We start from the raw sequence: 17,120 nt of genomic DNA, 5'->3' as shown, positions 1-17,120 counted from the left end.
AATATACATAGCTTGTCTTTTACATGTTTAAACGGTAGGTGGTGGTAATACTTTGTTCACAATATAATAAAATATTGCGTAATAAGTAAATAGTAAGCATTTTCATTGATAAAAAAAGTATTTGTTTAAGACTGGTTCTTCGTTAACACCTAAAGGTAAGCAAAAACCTCAGTTTGTTTAATGTGAACGTGTATAAACATTCGATATGGCGCCCCCTGTTGAGGGCGCTGCTAGTAAAAGAACGGCATTTTCAGTGAGTATTAAAGTTTAAGTAACATTTTAAAATACTCGTCAGTCAATAAATAGTTATTATAATAATAACAAATGGTACGATGTTTAACCTGACATTTAAAATGTAAACATTTCTACAAGTAAAGAAAGTCCCCTTTAATTAAAACGGAAATGACGTTCTTTTGTGTTTCCTGTTGTTCTTTCTAATGGCAGCCTACACCATTGCCACGCTTACTGTCTGAAAACATTATTCCGACGATTATTTCTTTTTTTATAAACTAGATAACTTAAAGTTATAATTTAAAATCATGTCGGGTCGTCAAAACAACAAGCTGCCGAACAACCTGCCGCAGCTGCAGAATCTGATTAAAAGAGACCCACAGTCGTACGTAGAAGAGGTGAGTGTAAAGCTAAAACAGTGCTAAGATGTTAATGTGCAGATGATGCTGCAATGACAAGAAAAACGCGACTGTTTTTGTCTGTCTCAGTTTCTACAGCAATACCGACATTACCAGTCCAACGTTCACATCTTCAAACTGCAGCCGAACAAACCCAACAAGGAACTGGCAGACCTCGTCATGTTTGTATCTCAGGTGGTTACTTCAGACCCTGTTTTAGTGAACCAATTTCGTTAGCTTCCAATTTATATTGGTTTATTTGGTGTATTTGGATGCGATATGAGTCAAGTTTGAACAACAATTATTGAATAGCGTCTTCAGTTCAGTTCACTTCAAATCAGTGCATATTTCACTAAACGTCTGTTTTGTCATGTATTTTGTCTTTGTCACATAAATTTTTTTGTCCATAGATGTATTGAGAATGTAGTCATTTTGTGACATAATGTAACTACTCGGACATACGTGTGTAGTAAAGGCTAATGGACCTTTATATTCCCTCAGGTCTCTCACTGCTACCTGCAGCATCTCTCCACTTTCCCCCAAGAGCTGTCCCAGTTGCTAATGGCTAACCACACAGTTCTTGAGCCAGACTTAAGAATGGTAACATTACGTCTTCCTGTTGTTCAATGGTTTTGGACGTTTTTTTTCTGGGAAATAATGGTAATAGCCAGAACAGCACTGAAATGTTATTGTGTTTTCTGCTTTTGTCAGACCTTCTGCAAAGCGCTGATCCTGTTGAGGAATAAAGACCTCATCGCCCCGACTGGTCTCCTGGAGCTGTTCTTTGAGCTGCTACGATGTCATGACAAACTACTAAGAAAGGTTAGAGGGCTACGTTCTTGCACAGCATCAGTAGAATTAGTTTTCTCTCTGCTGTTCAAAATAACAGCAACTCGTTCTCTCTGCTGTTCAAAATAACAGCAACTTGTTTAATTATTAGTGGTAATTCTGTAAGACTATTTGTCTTGTTTTTGAGATGTGAACCAATAGTTTATTGTTGTCGTCCTTCACTGGCTCAATTACTTTGATCCATACTTAGTTAATTTTTTTAATATATACCATTAGTGATTACTAGTATATATTTATTATATTGGTTCATGCTTAATGTTCCCATCTTGTCCTGTTGCTGTCTACAGACATTGTTCACACATATCGTTGCTGATATCAAGAACATAAATGCCAAGCACAAAAACAACAAAGTGAACACAGTAAGTATCCACTTGCTTACATTTTGCAATGTTTGGTCTATGTAGTAGCTCAAACTGTCAGCACCTTCTCACTGACTGTGATATTTTCCTTGTTTTAGACTTTACAAAACTTCATGTACACCATGCTGAGAGACAGTAATCCTACTGCTGCAAAGATCTCCTTAGACGTGATGGTGGAACTATACAAAAGAAACATATGGTGAGCATCAGGGTTCACACTCACCAGAGTCAGAGTGATCAAGCCTTTTATTTTTTTATGTTTAATCTGATGTCTTGTTTGTTTTCATATCCCAGGAATGATGCAAAAACTGTTAATGTCATCACAACAGCCTGCTTCTCCAAAGTGACAAAGGTATTATTTTTTATCATTTCCATATTATCCAAGTGCAAACTATACTTACCACTGCATTGACACCTTGTTTATTGTGTTTTTCTTTAGATCCTTGTTGCAGGACTTCAATTCTTCCTTGGCAAAGACGATGATGAAAAGAAAGACAGTGATTCAGAATCAGAAGTAAGAAACACAGATACAGTTGTTTCACCACAGTTGGGACAAACGGTTATGATTTAACTACGGGCTGAAAAACAGCAGTTGTATTTTTCAGAGATGAATACTGCATGATTACAAAATTCTGATATAAATGTAAAAGGTATTGTGAAAAAAGTGTTTAAATTTAAATAATTCTATTTACCACTAGAGGGCACCCATGTTCTCTACCTGTATCTGATGGGAAACTACTTTTTTATTATTACAAAGAGCCTAGTGTTAAAAGCATTGTTAATTCCGTCGACTTGTATTTTTCGTTAAAGTCAACAACGTTACTTTCTAAGACGACACAAAACTATGACATTATATGTTTTCTAACTGACGATGGGCTAATTTACTGACACATTAGCATTTTGTTCTATTTCTACCTGAGGGTTGAGCTGCTGCATAAAGGTACACATTCCGCCATCTTGGTTTTCTGAGATCTTGTGTTTTGTTTTGCCCAGACAGAGGGAACGTCAGCCAGAGACCTGATGCTGAAATACTCCACAGGCAAAAAAACCTCAAAAAATAAGAAGAAGTTGGAAAAAGCAATGAAAGTTCTCACGGTAGAACAGCCTGCACAGGCAGTTTTTTTGTCAAATTTAATAATTTCTTATCTGATAATTATTCATTTGTTTTAACACCAATGTTCTGTCATGGCAGAAACACAAGAAAAAGAAGAAGGTAGAGGTGTTCAACTTTTCAGCCATCCATCTAATTCATGATCCACAAGGTTTGACTCGTCTGTCCAGAGAATTTAACCAACATCTTTTCCCCACCTCCATCATGACCCGGTGTTGTTTTCTTTGACAGAATTTTCAGAGAAACTTTTAAAACAGTTGGAAGACTCTAAAGAGCGCTTCGAGGTGAAGATCATGATGATGGAGCTCATTTCTCGACTCGTTGGAATCCATGAGGTCAGTAGTCTACATAATACAACACGTTCAAGTATTATATATTATATATATATATATTTCAATACAAATTACTATAATAATTCCTGAAGTTATATGTACATATGTTGTTCAAACACCATGTCTTCTGCCTTTCCACAGCTTTTCCTGTTCAATTTTTACCCCTTCATCCAGAGGTTTCTACAGCCCCACCAGAGAGGTGAATTAAATAAGTAGTTACTTAATAAAATGTAGAGAGAAAATACACTGAGCTTTGACCGGTGCTGGTGACTTGTCCATAAACCATTTGTTGTCTTTCACAGAGGTGACAAAGATTCTCCTGTGTGCTGCTCAGAGCTCACATCAGCTCGTCCCACCTGAGGTAGAAAAATCACAAATATTCACATTGTTGTTTACTCACAACAAGTTTCACCTGAACACATCTAAACTCCTGCTACGTCCGTCTTTTACAGGTCATTGAACCCGTCATCATGACCATTGCGAATAACTTTGTGACGGACAGAAACTCTGGGGAGGTCATGACAGTAGGGTGAGTACATTTGTGTTTACAGTTGAAGATGCACTGATGTTCAATGTCAGTAACAGTTATAAGTTCCTTCATATGATCTGAAGAGACCTTAGAGCAAACCTTAGAGCAAACCTCTTAGATGAAACATTTTTATGGACAGTGTGAAAAATAAAATAAAGAAAAAGTAACAAATAATCTCCTTTGTTGTTGTTGTTGTTGTTCTCTCTGTTCTTCAGCATCAATGCCATTAAAGAGGTGGCAGCTCGTTGTCCTCTCGCCATCAATGAAGACCTGCTGCAGGACCTGGCTCAGTACAAGACCCACAAGGACAAGAGTGAGTTCTGAGTTCCACTTTCAGAATGCATCGAGTCACAGGTGACTTTGCTCTAAGACTTAAGACGAGACGTTTGTTATTTGACGTGTGGTCTCCGTCTCAGATGTGATGATGTCTGCGCGGGGGCTGATCCAGCTGTTCAGGAACCTAAATCCAAAGATGCTGATCAAGAAGGACAGGGTGAGCTCGCCAAATATTCTAGTCTGATATGAAAAAGTGTTTTTTATGCAGGTTTCAGATGCTAAGACTTAGTCGTAACCTTTGACCCCTGTGTTTGACGGTGTCCAGGGGAGACCAACAGAAGCATCGACCGAAGCTAAAATCAAAGATTATGGAGAACTTGAAGCTAAAGACTACATCCCTGGAGCTGAAGTGCTGGAGGTGGAGGAGGAGAAAAAAGAAGGAGAAGAAGATGATGGTCAGTCCCTCCTTTTAATTTAACTTGTTTCTACTTGTATCTGCTGGGTTAATATGAAAATTTTAGCTACTGAATATTTATTTTTATCTGTACAACAGATGGCTGGGAGAGTGCGAGTATGAGTGACGATGACGAGGACGGAGACTGGGTGGATGTTCACCATTCATCTGATGAAGACACAGGAGAAGTGGTTAGAGAGAAGTTGCATATAAATTGCAGCATTTTATATGTGTGACGTTTGGACATTTAAAATATTTTCTGTGGTGCTTCAGGCGGAGAAGCTTCAGAGCATACCTGAGGATGAGAGGAAAGCCAAGGCAGCGGCCGTCAGCGGCAGCAGATTCCTGACACAGGATGAATTTAAGAAAATCCGTCTGGCTCAGATGGCGAAAGAGGTCCACGCCGCGCCAGGGAAAGGCCAGAAGAGGCCAATGGTCGACAGTGATGATGAGCAGGAGAGCAGGTCAGAAGAAATTTTTTTTGTGTTCACAAATCATATGAAATAATGATGTAATTACAAAAAAACATGTTTTCTTCCATTTCTCTTGCAGAGGAGAGCTGCTGAGCTTGAGAAATATTGAGAAACTGCATAAAAAACCAAAGTCGGATAAAGAAACCCGTCTGGCAACAGCTATGGTAAAAACTCTTTAAAGACATTTTTACTCATTATTTACCAACAATCATTTTCAGGCATTTCTAGGACCAGTGTCAGTGGAACTACATTTATGGGATTCTTGTTTATTAAAGTAAAGATACAAATAAGATATTTACTCTTTAGGTGTTGACTAAAGACTGAAAATGTAGAAAGAAGACATTAAACAGACCGTGGATCTCTCTCTTTAATGTTCTAGGCCGGAAGGACCGACCGAAAAGAGTTTGTGAGGAAGCGGTTAAAGATGAACCCACACGCCAGCACCAGTAACAAGGAGAAAAGGAGGACAAAGAACTTCATGATGATGAGACACAGTCAGAACGTGAGGACCAAAGGAAAACGCTCCTTCAGAGAGAAACAGGTAACTGGCTTATTTAAAAAAAACAAAACAATGAACTACTAGATTCGACTCAACTCGATCTGCATGAAGTATGAGGAAGAATGCTTTGTTTTTTTTATGTCAAATCAGTCATGCTTCCTTTGTTTTTCAGCTTGCTCTACGAGATGCGCTTCTAAAAAAGAAGAAGCATTACAAGTAGGGGACGTGGAGATGAAGCCGGCCATCACATGGCCTTTGAATCTGACCTTTGACCATGTCAACTATTTACTGTTATGGTCTATCAACATTGTGAGCAAATATTGTATTATTTTCAGTGGATGATTTACAATGTTTTAAAATAAATCCTCATGGAAAAAGGGTATGTTTTGAAATCACTCAAAACTACATGTATGTATTTCTGTTGCCATGTATCGACCAGTGCTCCTCCTCCTCCTTCTCCACCAGCTCCTCTCACCTCCCTGTTTTCCATATGTAAAAATATTCTGTATAAATATTTGCCATTGGTCACATTGTTCTTGATATTTTCATATTCTTGTTCAAAATGTAAAATATTTGCAAGTCACACGGCATTAACTTATTACATGTGGTGACATAAAAAATGATTTTGACTACTTCAAAGAAATGGCAAAAAAAAAATAAAATAAGAGAAGCTGATTCAAATATGTCCCAGGGTGTAATGCAGAACCAGCCGTAGTGTTTATAGAAAAAAATACTGTACATTTCCAGGAGAAGCAGAAGAGGGACTGGAAATTAAATGTCAAAATTTAAAAAGTTATTGCTGTGACTACAGTAGCAGAAAATGACAGTTGCTCAAACCAGGAAGTGTTTATATTTGTTTATAAATGAGATTGAATGCAGTAGAGAAAGCACAGTAGAACTAGTACTAATTTTGTGGAGAGGTTTTTAATTTTAAAAAAGACCCAGATAAGCTTTTGTACACAGGATTAAGTCTAGTTTAAAAAAAAAGAAAAACAATAATATTGATAGTGGCTGGTTGCAGGATATAACCAACACGTGAAATTGTGAACTGTTTGTCCAAAAGTAGGGGTTTAACAGCTAACGGTTGCTAAAACAACTTAGCATAAACCAAAATCAAACTTTTAGCTTTTGGCCGTAGTCCGGAAATAGCTAAATGTTACCCAAAACGAAAGAAACGTGCTAACACAACTAGCTGGGAGTATGCCATGCCCGCGGACGATCTAAACTACATTACCCACAATTCTTCTGCACCTACTGCTTATAAGTCCTCATTTAAAGAGACGAACTGCCGCGCAGCGTGAGTCAGAGCTGAGGACGCTCCCAGCGCTGTCATGAAAAGTCAACATTTTAGGGATTTTTTCTGGGTGAGTCTTTATTTTTTATTTTTGTTCATTCGTTCGTGTTTAAAGTTAAAAAAGGTACATATTCCCCCCAACCACTTCGTATTGTATTTAAATAGTTTTGGAAACCGTAGAGGCGCTGCTTTATTAAGCTTCACACAAGGTACGTTTAAAAGTTTTTAACTTTTTTTAAAAAGGAAAATTCACACGGTTACACCAGTATGGTTTGAATTAATTATCGAATGTTTTAATTATTTTTTTATAGTTACCACGAAATCATTTTACACAGGAATGTTTGTTTTCAAATTCAGACGTAACATTTGTGTTACGTTATTATTCTGTTAGCTCTGTATCGTAAAATGGAGCCAATGTACCACCTCATTGTTTAAGTATATCCAATGAAAACATAATATAAAATAAGTTTGAATAATTTGACTAACATGCTCCATAAAACACGGCGTAACAGCCTAGAGTTTGTGTAAGTTGGAAAGAAGAAGAAGGAGAAAGTTTTAATAGTCACATGGTTAAATTGATTACAGGTTGTCGGCCTCTGAAACGTCTCTTAATTATGGAGATGTGCAGGTGAAAACATCAATTTAAACTCCCCCTGAAATCCTCTTATTTCAGTTACAAAACACTAGACACTTAGTGTTTTAGATTTAATCGGTGAATATCAGTGTCTGAATTACCAAACCACATATTTTATTTATTTATTTTTATTTTTTCATACATTTAAAGGTTTTGTATCTAAATTCATGTCTGTTTATTTGGAGGTAATTGGAAAAAAAAATCTGATTTTACTAAAAGATTTTGTCACCTTGACAAAAAATGTTAGTTTAGTAGTATCTATTTCAGTAACTGGGTGTAGTTTGATGTTTTACAGTTGTCTATGTTTCCATGTCATTGACAGAATCCGGACCTGACCAGCACCGGTGGCTACGATGTCATTATTCTGTATCTTAACGACGGCAAGAGGACGTGCAAAGAGGTGGAGGATTTCATTAAAGCCAGGTTATTGCGAGATATATTTAAATGTGGTGTGTGTAAAATATTTGGATATGAAGAATTTACATATTGTCTCACATAAAGACGTAGGGTATTGGGTACCGTGGCGGTTAGAAAAACAGAAAAAGAAAGCGTTGTTGTGAATGTCGTCTTGATAGGTTGGTTAAAGTCATCCCTTCTAAAAGTACTGAATACATGTCAAATTATTTTGTACTCGTATTTTTTTAATTTCTTTTTTTTTTTTCATAACCCCCCTGGTGATTATGTACCTTTTTTTTAATGGATTGTCATGTTGATGGCAGGTTTCAGACAAACTGTGTCGACAGCTCAGTATCAGGAGTTTTCATCATAACAATGCAGGGTGGAGAACAGTTAGGCAAAACGTGTGCATCCGCACTCGAGCATGCACCATTAACGTTCAGATTATTCACCATCAGCCACATACTGTACAAATATACACTAGACCAGAGGTCCCCAAACCTTTTTGAAACCGAGAGCTTCTTCATGGTCACTTGATGAACACGAAGAGCTATTTGTTTGATACAGACTTCCTGAACAATGTTATAACAATAGTATCTAAGACATACAATTGTAGACACTCTTCTAACCATGGTCATTGTACCACGTTGGTGACCCCTGCACTGGACCCACTGTTCTTCTTGTTGTCCATTTCAGGGCATCGATTGAAGAGAAGTACGCAAAAGATCTCCTGGGTTTGTCCAAAAAAGTGTGTGGACACAATGAAATGAAGTAAGCAGTCGCTACGTTGGTTCAGACCATTAAAGGTTATAAAACTGTTGGTGTGAAGACGAGTGGTGACCAAACAGGAAATGGTAATAATATCAACTTGCAACTAGCTGGCAGTCGATTCACGGTTTATTCTTCTTCTTCACAACGACATAATTAATCTGCAGTCTTTACTGTCCTGAATGGATGTGAAAAGTCATTTCACTGGTTGTAAACTCCTTTACATTTTCACATTTTCAGAGTTATGTTTATTTAAATATTTTAAACATATTTTTATTATTGAAATAATGAGTTGATAGAAGTGGCCATTTGTAGGTCTTATTGTTATTACTTAGTTAGTTGCCATTATAATAAGATGTTCATTTTTATTTTTATTTATCTTTTTTGGACAGTGTCCAAAAAAGATCCAAATGGTGCAGAAATGTTTTCACAACTAATTCTTCTGTTCTTACAGCACACTGAAAAGATCCCTGGATGTCTTCAAACTGCGTGAGTTGCCTAACACTAAATTACAACAGAGCTTTCAACAGAGATGATCTACTTGTTTATGTATTTATTTAGTGGTTTCCATCGGTAATGTGAAACTGATTGTTAACCACATTTCTTCTTGTGCAGACACTGAACGTGTGGGTTTGTCACACCTACAGCTGGCACAGAGCATGAGAGAGGAAGCAAAGAAACTTGAAGAATTCAGAGAAAAGCAGAGAGAAGTCAGAAAAAGGGTGAGCGACCAGCCGGCACATCGATGCACAGACGAGACATGTTAAATATAAATAACCTGGCCTGAACGTGTCGTTTCAGATTGAACAACAAATGGACGCGCTGCACAAACAGAAGGCCTCACAGTTCAAAAAGACAATGGATGTAAAGAATACTTTCTGTCAAAGAAATGCACTCAAAAATATCATAGAAGTAGCCATTCAATCAGACTTGATGTTGTGCAGAATGGCAGTTTTTCAATCTGAGTCAGTAAAGTTTCAGTTGTGAAAATCTTCCTCTTCGATGGGGGAAGTTGTGCTGACCAGCCAGGGAAGTGAAGCACGCTAGCATGCTACCTTTGAACGCTATGGAAATCACAGACAGAAAGGAGAAGTTCATGTGCAGCTTTTATTCAAATGAAGACCAGATTAGACTGTGTCAACAAGTGGTACCAATGAAGAAGTGTGCCACTACTGTAGAATCTGCCCGGTAACAATGACTCTAACACTGACACTGACTACTCTGCCATTGTCCACAGTCAAAGAAGACGTATGAGCAGAGGTGCAGAGATAAAGAAGAAGCGGATCAGAACGTGAACAGAAACACCAACACAAACAACACCAGGCATACGGACAAGGTTCTGGTGTCTCAGTCAATACCAGTTGTGACCTAGTTAGTGTATATGGTTTTGGAAAATTGCTGCATACTCAAAGATAAAAAAAAAAAAAAAATTAAAGATGGCTGTAAGACTTAAGGAGAACTTAATTAAAAATCCTTTATTTTATCAAAAAAATATAAATTTGTAATTTAAAATAATTTTTTGACAAAGTTGTCCTCTACTTTTATTTTGAATTTGTAATTTAAAAAAAAAAAAATTTTTTGACAAACTTTTGTCCTCTACTTTTATTTTGTAGGCGTCCTTTAAAAAGGAAGTGTGTTAAACTTCCTCTCCGCCTCTGTTTATGAGCATAAGTATTTAAAAATCCACAGGATGAGTTGTGTTTGTAAAGAACCAACATTTGCTTTTTCTTTCTAATCGCCCACAGCTCAACGCTAAAGCACAGCAAGCGAAACTGCACGCAGACGAAGCAGGTGAGTCAGACACCATGGACTGAACATGCATGGGATCAAAAACAACAACCATTATTATCATTATAATTATATTATCATTATAACTTGTCGTCCTTGTTGTCGTTGCCATGACAACGTCTGTCTCATTGACAGACAGATTATACCAGCATACTGTGACCACACTTGGCAGGGTTAGAGATGATTGGCTGAAGGAACACATCAAGGCCTGTGAGGTAAGACTTCAACTTTAACATAAACTGACCTCAGTTCTTGTCATGTGATCAGCATGTTTTCCAACACAGGCTTTTGAAAGTCAATCAATTGAACGCATCAACTTCCTGAGAAACTCCATATGGACTCACTTGAACCAACTCTCCCAGCAGTGTGTGACCAGCGACGAGGTAACGTTCATGCTCAAATCAATGTCGGAAGCAGAAGTTGTTTTTTTTTTTTTTAATTGTTCATGATGAAATGTCATGAAACTGTGTCAAAGCAACTGTGCAGCATCTTTCAGGTCATTATTTGGCTTTTGTTTCCTCTGTGTCTCTGGCCATGCATGTGGACACTGTAGCTGTATGAGGAAGTGAGAAAGTCTCTGGAACAGTGTGACGTCCAGCAAGACATTGTACACTTTATAAACCTGAGGTGGACTGCAGAGAAACCACCAGGTACGACTGCGGCAACTTCAGCTCCTCTCCTGCATGTATGTGTGTGTCTGTTTCAGTCTGCTTGGAAAAAATATGACTTAAAATTTAAAAGTTATTTAGTCTAGTTTCCAGTTGTTTGGAGTATTTTTGGAACCACAGTGGAGGCATTGGTTGTTTTTTTGTTTTTGTTGTTGACAGATGAACCAGGACTCAGTTTTGTTGTTGACTGAGTTTTGTTTTGTGCAGAATTTCTTGTATTGTTCTCATATTGTTCATAATCTGTTGCCATTGTACATATGTCTGTGTGTTTTTCTGTGGTGTTCTTTGTGTTGCATCCAAGTCCACTGCTATCTATCTGGGTGCTGCTAAGTTTAGCTATTAACTTTAGGTCCTTGCTTTAGAATATTATTTTGTTTACTGTTTTTTTCCAGTTCCATTTGACTGTGCCACAGTGGGGGAAAAACCACTGATTTGTAATTGTATTTCATTGTTCCCTGTGGGAACACAGAAATGAATGTGTTCAGTTTTGAAGTGACCAAAGGGGGTGCTGTTGGAAAGGTTGTTTACTGTTGTACTGTTGTCCCAGTCAAACCACATGGCTCCTTCCTGTTAAGTATTGTCATGTGAGCCTGGTGAAGACAGGGTAGAATTCCCTGACAGTCCATGCTCTGTGGTAAATCCAGTACAGGAAGTGAATTACATGTACTGTTTCCTGACAGCTCCAGTCTTGTATGAGAACTTCTACAGCGGTCAGTCTTCTTCAGCTGGACCATCACATTATCCAGTGCCTCTACCAAGCAGGTAAACCCAGAGAAACTGTCCACTCGTCTGATTGTCATTACGTCCATTCACCGTCCTCACTGAGTCTGTGTTTGACTTTGTAGAAGGGGCCAGTTACCTGATCCATTACAGAACACAGAGGGTATGTTCTTTCATTTGTTTACAAACTGTACTCATGAGTCGAAAAGTTCGAAGACTGGTGTTATAATATCTGATGTTGTCTGGTTTACTGAACTAAAACATGTTGCGACACGTCCCTCAGGAGAAGTGTTAATATTACGTTTCTCAAGTGTTGAGTTGTGTTTATCTTCATCAGGTTTTTTCAACCATTTTTCTAGACAAATTTAGAAACCTGGTGACAGCATTGTGCCAGATTTTCATTAGTTTTTCGTTTTAATTAATTGTTCTTATTTTCCAAAGAATGAAAGTACATTTAAATAGGACATTATTTCAGTCTTCAGACAGGGTGGTGTGACCAACAGAAGACATTTTCTGATGGAAACACCATCTGTAGAAGACTTTAATGGAGAAAGTGTAGAGAAATACCTCTGTTTTGTTCACATATATACATATTTCTTCATTTTGTTGTAGAACTCCTTCCACTTGTCTTTGTCACATTAGTGAAAATTATGGAATTGTTATTTCATGTTTGGTTCGAAGGCTGGTTCCATTAGCACCATCTAAGTTCCTACATACTCTATATGTGCTCGGCCTGTTAACCCTTCATGTGTCCAATCTCTGCTTTGGTTCACAGATGATACAATATACTCTGTGGTGAAGGATGACTGCTACAGTGTTATTCATTACTAACACACACACAATGATTGACGCTGTACCTGGAGGTCACGTGCAACTCAATCAGTCTCTCCTTTGTTTCCTGTGTAATAACAGGGTGAAATGAGTGTCATTACTACATCTATACATATGCTGTGTACATAATTTTGAAAAAAAAAGTTCATTCCATTCTGAAAGTTTCACTGTAACATTGCAGTACTTTTGACATGTATGTATTTTATGATTTCATTTTTTCAATTTGGTTTTTAAACAACTTTGATTAAATTGACTTTCTTACCTCTTAATTTAATGGTTGGGGATAAAAACAGAGGCATTTTGTTCTGGAGTCTTTTCATTGTCAGCTCCTCTCTGACTTTACACCTTTTCACAGAAGAAATGTTTTTTGGGGGACGACTGTCACACTTTTGCAGTGGTCTGATTTGGTAGTTCATGTTTGTAAAAGATCTTTAAAAAAAAAAGAAAAATAGATGAAATAAACAAGCAAAATGACATCTCACAAGACTAACCTAGTGTTTCAGTATGAACAGTGTCTAAGGCAGCTGACCGTGTTTCAGAGTGAAGTTTTTTTCTTTTCCATTTCAGATAAAAAAAAAACAAACGCTAAAAATGTTTTACTTTTAAAATGTTTTTTAATGTGGTACACAATCTGACTAGTGTTAGATACATCCTGATCACGTGGCTCTTCCGGTCACTCGTGACAATACACTTGGGTAGATAGCAGGCACATCAGCAACGTCAGACTTGTTAAAAACAGTATATTTCTCCTGTACAGTATGAAAGAGAGATGTGACCACAAGAGGTCGCTGGAGACACATGAACAATCAAACCCACAACGTCTCTCTCCAACTGTTGTGATGTACAGCGTCAGTGTGGGCTGCAGCCTAGTGCCCATACTTTAGGACATTTGACGGGTTTTTTAAATGTATTTAATACACTTAATAGTCCATAGTTTCCAGAAACATCTGAACAGTCTGAACATTGTCTTTTGATGTTGTATAACAAAGTCCTGATTTTCTTTGCAGGTTCTTTCAATGGCAAATGTTCCTTCTGTTGGTCCACTATATCACATTGCGTACTCTGATCTAATCAGATCCAGGATCAGCTGGATGGTACTTTCACCTGAGTCAAAAGACACTGGATTAGAATATTTCACAAAAAAAAATTTAATTTCTCAGAAGCAAAATGCAATATGCATGTATGGTCTTTTTACATTGATGTTTGTGTTTGTATGTAAATATTAATGGTGGTGTTTATCTAGACCTAAAGCAACAGAAAACATCTTTAATGTTGGATTTACCTTCCAGATCCATCCTTGGATTCTCCAGCTTCTTCTGAAGCAGAGTGTCCATCAGCTTCCTCAGATGTTTGAAGATGACACCAATCCTCACAGGAGCCTTTATGTGGAAATAAACATCAAAAATACAACAAATATAATAAGTTTTCATCTCATATCTAGTCCCCGAGCTCAGCCTGGAAAAGTCAAAAATATAACTTTTCTGTCGAATAACGACGTGAGCTGTGTTTCTGAACTCGACAGACTGAGATTCTGTTTGAAATGTCGGGTTGACATCTGACCTGAAAGTGCATCCATCCATCCAGAGTGATGAGCCTCTCTCTGTGCTGAATATCGATGTCACCTCCGAACAGCAGCATAGGAAAAGGAGATATGAGGGTGGTGTCTCGCAGGTAGATCTTTGTATATTTGACCTGAGGAGAAGCAGGAATTAAGAATAATCTGACCTTAACGACAAACACCAATCAGAGACATACTCTTGATAAGTACCTTCTCCTGGTAGAGCAGCCAGCCGTGGGTCTGCAGGTTACGGTTCACAGACGAAGGATGGACCTGAGCTTTGCCTTGTGGCGTCTCCACGGTGCAGACAAGACGCTCCAGCACGTCCACCGACGGCGTGTACAAGACCCGAGCCACGCTGTCGTAGAGTCCAGCTGTCAGTGCTGCGTTCAGGACGCTGATCTGCTGCTTGGACAATGCCGTGGTCTGCAGCTTGGAGCGAAAGGAGGAGCGAGACGAACAGAAACCTGTCTGCTCCATCATCTTCATCAGCTCATGCTTCACATCCTGGATGAGACGAATGCAAGGCATTGAGATCAGGAGTAAAGGCCAAGTATCAGTGGTAAGATAAGTCCAGGTCCGTGAGTTCTTCCACCTATAGCGAGAGAACGACAAGAAGAACTGGAAAAAAAAAATCTACTTTTATAAATTGAAACAACTGTTAAACTGGAATTTTCCTGAATTGAAGTTTTGTTTGATTCATTTCTCACTGAGTCACTGAGACCTTGTCATTACTTTACCGTTTCATTTAAACATGAAATCATCCTTTAAAGTTCTTCTACTTCAGCCTTACCCCAAATAGGCATTATAAATGGTCAGGTGGTCAGAGTTGGCCAATGCCAGTCCAGATTTGGCCAGGTTGGCTTCATCTTTCCGATTCATCGGTGTGTAGAAGGGAGACTTCTCAGTGATGGCTGCTGCAATCGTGGCCTGTGAGTAAACACTGATTTTTATTCATCTCCACCTAATATTATAGTAAAGACAAAAACTTTTAAAAAATGAGGTAGTGAGATATTACGATAGGCTCCAGGCAGCCGAGGATGGCTCCATAAATCAGCATTTTGCCGATCTTCACGTTGACAGGGAGACTGGCCAGGTGGTGACCCAGAGGGGTGAGGAGATGACTGGACAGTTCACAGGCACCGATCTTTCTCAGCAGGTTGACGGCATTACTGACCGACTGAGACAGAGGAGGATCAAGGGCCCGGCTCAGGAAGTCCTCCGGAGAACCATACTGACATTTCTAACACGGGGGGAGAAAATGGAGGCTGGTGAGGAAGAAGTTTTTTTTTTATAACAATCTGAATATCATTAGGTACTGTTTACAGACCATAATATGAAGGCAGAGCTCTTCCAGAGGAACCCGTAGTATCTCTGGTATAGAGTAATCCATGAAGGCAGCAAACCTGGGGCCACAGGTTGAGCATCACATCAGATGAAAGAAAACTGTAACTGTTTATATTTGAATGGATGGTCAACTCCATACCTGTATTTTGGGTAAAGTCTGAAGCAGAAGCCGTTGCGGACGCGCCCTGCTCTGCCTTGCCTCTGGAGGGCGCTGGCCTTTGATACAAAAGTTTCCACCAGGGAACTCATTTGGCTGCTCTCATGGTACCTGAACAAAAAAATTTAACCAAGTCAAGGCTTCTGTTCCCAATAGAACAAAATTTCATGAAACACTGATGGAGGTTAAATGTGAGTTATGCTAGGATATCTCCTCATCTTGTTAATGAGCTCTTACTTGTTTTCTTTGGTCTTTCCAGTGTCGATGACAAACACAACATCAGGAATAGTCACACCGGTCTCAGCGATATTAGTTGACAGCACGATCTTAAAAAAAAAAAAGACGAAAATGAATGAATACATTTGTTTATTTTGCTCGCTTCTATCGTGTTCTTTCTCCGTGATGGTACGGGGTTGTGATAGATATGTGCCAGTATCAAACACTGTACAGTCACAGAGTCACAGACAGTGACGTCACAGTCGTTCATACGTTGGAAATTCAAACATAAAAATGAACAATATTTAAATTAGGATGATGACTCGAGAAAGCGGAGATGATAGATATGTGCCAGTATCAAACACTATCAAACACTGCTATTTGCTAATTTTAAATCACTAACAATGTATTAATTGTCATACCTTTCTTACGCCAGGAGGAGGCACTGTAAAGGCAGCTGCCTGATCCTTGGATGAAAGTGTTGAGTGGAGCGCTACAATCTTGTACCTTTGAGAGAAAGAGAGAAAAGGTCAAACCCCCTCACAGTAAGATGTAAACTCTAAAATACAATTCAAAACAGGGTTGTAGACAGGGTTGACCGTATGTGTTTGTGTCCACACCTGTTTTTGTCCCTGAACCTCTTGTCTGACACCAGCAGGTCATGCAGCTGCTGGATATGAGCCAGACCTGGAAGGAACACCAGGACAGCTCCATCCAAAGCTGCAAACTGTGGCGACTTGTCTACAGAGACACAACAGCAGACAGTAGTTAGAGGAAAAAAAACCCACAACAACATATTTATATACTGTGATGATGTGGTTACCGAGGTAGTCCAAGAGATCAACCAACAAGTCCATGTTGATCTTATTGGGGTTCATGTACTGTAGCACCTGTCTGGTTCTGCTACTGAAGTGGTCGAGGTCAGGACCCAGGTCCCAGCCGGAGGAGGGGTCTCTCACTATCACCTCCTTAAAACGCAACAGCACACAGGTTGACACACACACACACACACACCCACACACACACATTTATAACAGTAAAATAATAATAGAAAAATTGTTCCTGAAAGAATAAAAATCGTGGCTACTGTACCTGGTGTTGTAATGTTTTGCCACCCTTTTGTGTGATGGAGACGCTGACTTCTTCCTCTTCTTCTAAAATCTTCTGGCTATACTCTGAGTCCTTCTCCAGGACGTAGCCTGTCTGCTCCACTATGTCCTCTAGGTGAAACA

The 17,120-nt window shown here is 38.8% G+C and overlaps 3 protein-coding genes across 5 annotated transcripts in view; 2 read left to right on the top strand and 1 right to left on the bottom strand.

Moving 5' to 3' along the window:
- The first annotated feature begins 420 nt into the window (after window positions 1-420).
- Window positions 421-5,913, top strand: sdad1 (SDA1 domain containing 1). The gene is made up of 22 exons (XM_008326039.3): window positions 421-629; window positions 720-824; window positions 1,131-1,229; window positions 1,341-1,451; window positions 1,766-1,837; window positions 1,936-2,036; window positions 2,132-2,189; window positions 2,277-2,351; window positions 2,831-2,932; window positions 3,030-3,099; window positions 3,180-3,283; window positions 3,422-3,479; window positions 3,583-3,641; window positions 3,733-3,809; window positions 4,025-4,122; window positions 4,226-4,302; window positions 4,411-4,540; window positions 4,639-4,730; window positions 4,813-5,003; window positions 5,092-5,176; window positions 5,392-5,553; window positions 5,684-5,913. Exons 1-22 carry the CDS (start codon window positions 540-542, stop codon window positions 5,729-5,731), a joined length of 2,064 nt encoding a protein of 687 aa, XP_008324261.1. The 5' UTR covers window positions 421-539; the 3' UTR covers window positions 5,732-5,913.
- Window positions 5,914-6,767: 854 nt separating this feature from the next.
- On the top strand, window positions 6,768-12,741 carry pstpip2 (proline-serine-threonine phosphatase interacting protein 2). 3 transcript variants are annotated; one of them, XM_025062209.1, is made up of 15 exons: window positions 6,848-6,875; window positions 6,971-7,014; window positions 7,762-7,839; window positions 8,532-8,606; window positions 9,058-9,092; window positions 9,219-9,325; window positions 9,405-9,467; window positions 9,841-9,939; window positions 10,349-10,394; window positions 10,527-10,606; window positions 10,676-10,774; window positions 10,945-11,041; window positions 11,740-11,821; window positions 11,905-11,942; window positions 12,555-12,741. In XM_025062209.1, the coding sequence occupies exons 3-15, from the start codon at window positions 7,793-7,795 to the stop codon at window positions 12,608-12,610; spliced, it is 924 nt and encodes a 307-aa protein (XP_024917977.1). In that variant the 5' UTR covers window positions 6,848-6,875; window positions 6,971-7,014; window positions 7,762-7,792; the 3' UTR covers window positions 12,611-12,741. The 3 variants fall into 3 exon arrangements, with proteins under 3 accessions (XP_008324258.1, XP_016894398.1, XP_024917977.1); XM_008326036.3 differs by lacking the exon at window positions 6,971-7,014 and having other exon boundaries at window positions 6,768-6,875; window positions 7,762-7,862; XM_017038909.2 differs by lacking the exon at window positions 6,971-7,014 and having other exon boundaries at window positions 6,770-6,875.
- Window positions 12,742-12,838: 97 nt separating this feature from the next.
- The window catches only part of dhx29 (DEAH (Asp-Glu-Ala-His) box polypeptide 29), an 8,860-nt gene continuing 4,578 nt past the window's right edge, over window positions 12,839-17,120 (bottom strand). Inside the window, exons 15-27 of the mRNA XM_008326037.3 lie at window positions 16,981-17,120; window positions 16,712-16,856; window positions 16,509-16,629; window positions 16,311-16,395; window positions 15,910-15,998; window positions 15,655-15,783; window positions 15,499-15,574; window positions 15,187-15,411; window positions 14,962-15,098; window positions 14,379-14,763; window positions 14,171-14,302; window positions 13,893-13,989; window positions 12,839-13,714 (exon numbers count right to left, since the gene is read on the bottom strand). Of these exons, the coding sequence (XP_008324259.1) occupies window positions 13,659-13,714; window positions 13,893-13,989; window positions 14,171-14,302; window positions 14,379-14,763; window positions 14,962-15,098; window positions 15,187-15,411; window positions 15,499-15,574; window positions 15,655-15,783; window positions 15,910-15,998; window positions 16,311-16,395; window positions 16,509-16,629; window positions 16,712-16,856; window positions 16,981-17,120 (1,817 nt within the window). The 3' untranslated portion in view covers window positions 12,839-13,658. The remainder of the gene's footprint in view (window positions 13,715-13,892; window positions 13,990-14,170; window positions 14,303-14,378; window positions 14,764-14,961; window positions 15,099-15,186; window positions 15,412-15,498; window positions 15,575-15,654; window positions 15,784-15,909; window positions 15,999-16,310; window positions 16,396-16,508; window positions 16,630-16,711; window positions 16,857-16,980) is intronic.

This window comes from Cynoglossus semilaevis, chromosome 14 (genome assembly GCF_000523025.1).
Source record: "Cynoglossus semilaevis isolate Cse_v1.0 chromosome 14, Cse_v1.0, whole genome shotgun sequence".
NCBI lineage: Eukaryota > Metazoa > Chordata > Actinopteri > Pleuronectiformes > Cynoglossidae > Cynoglossus > Cynoglossus semilaevis.
Note: the sequence above shows the minus strand (reverse complement) of the source record. Positions and strands in the feature narration are given on the sequence as shown.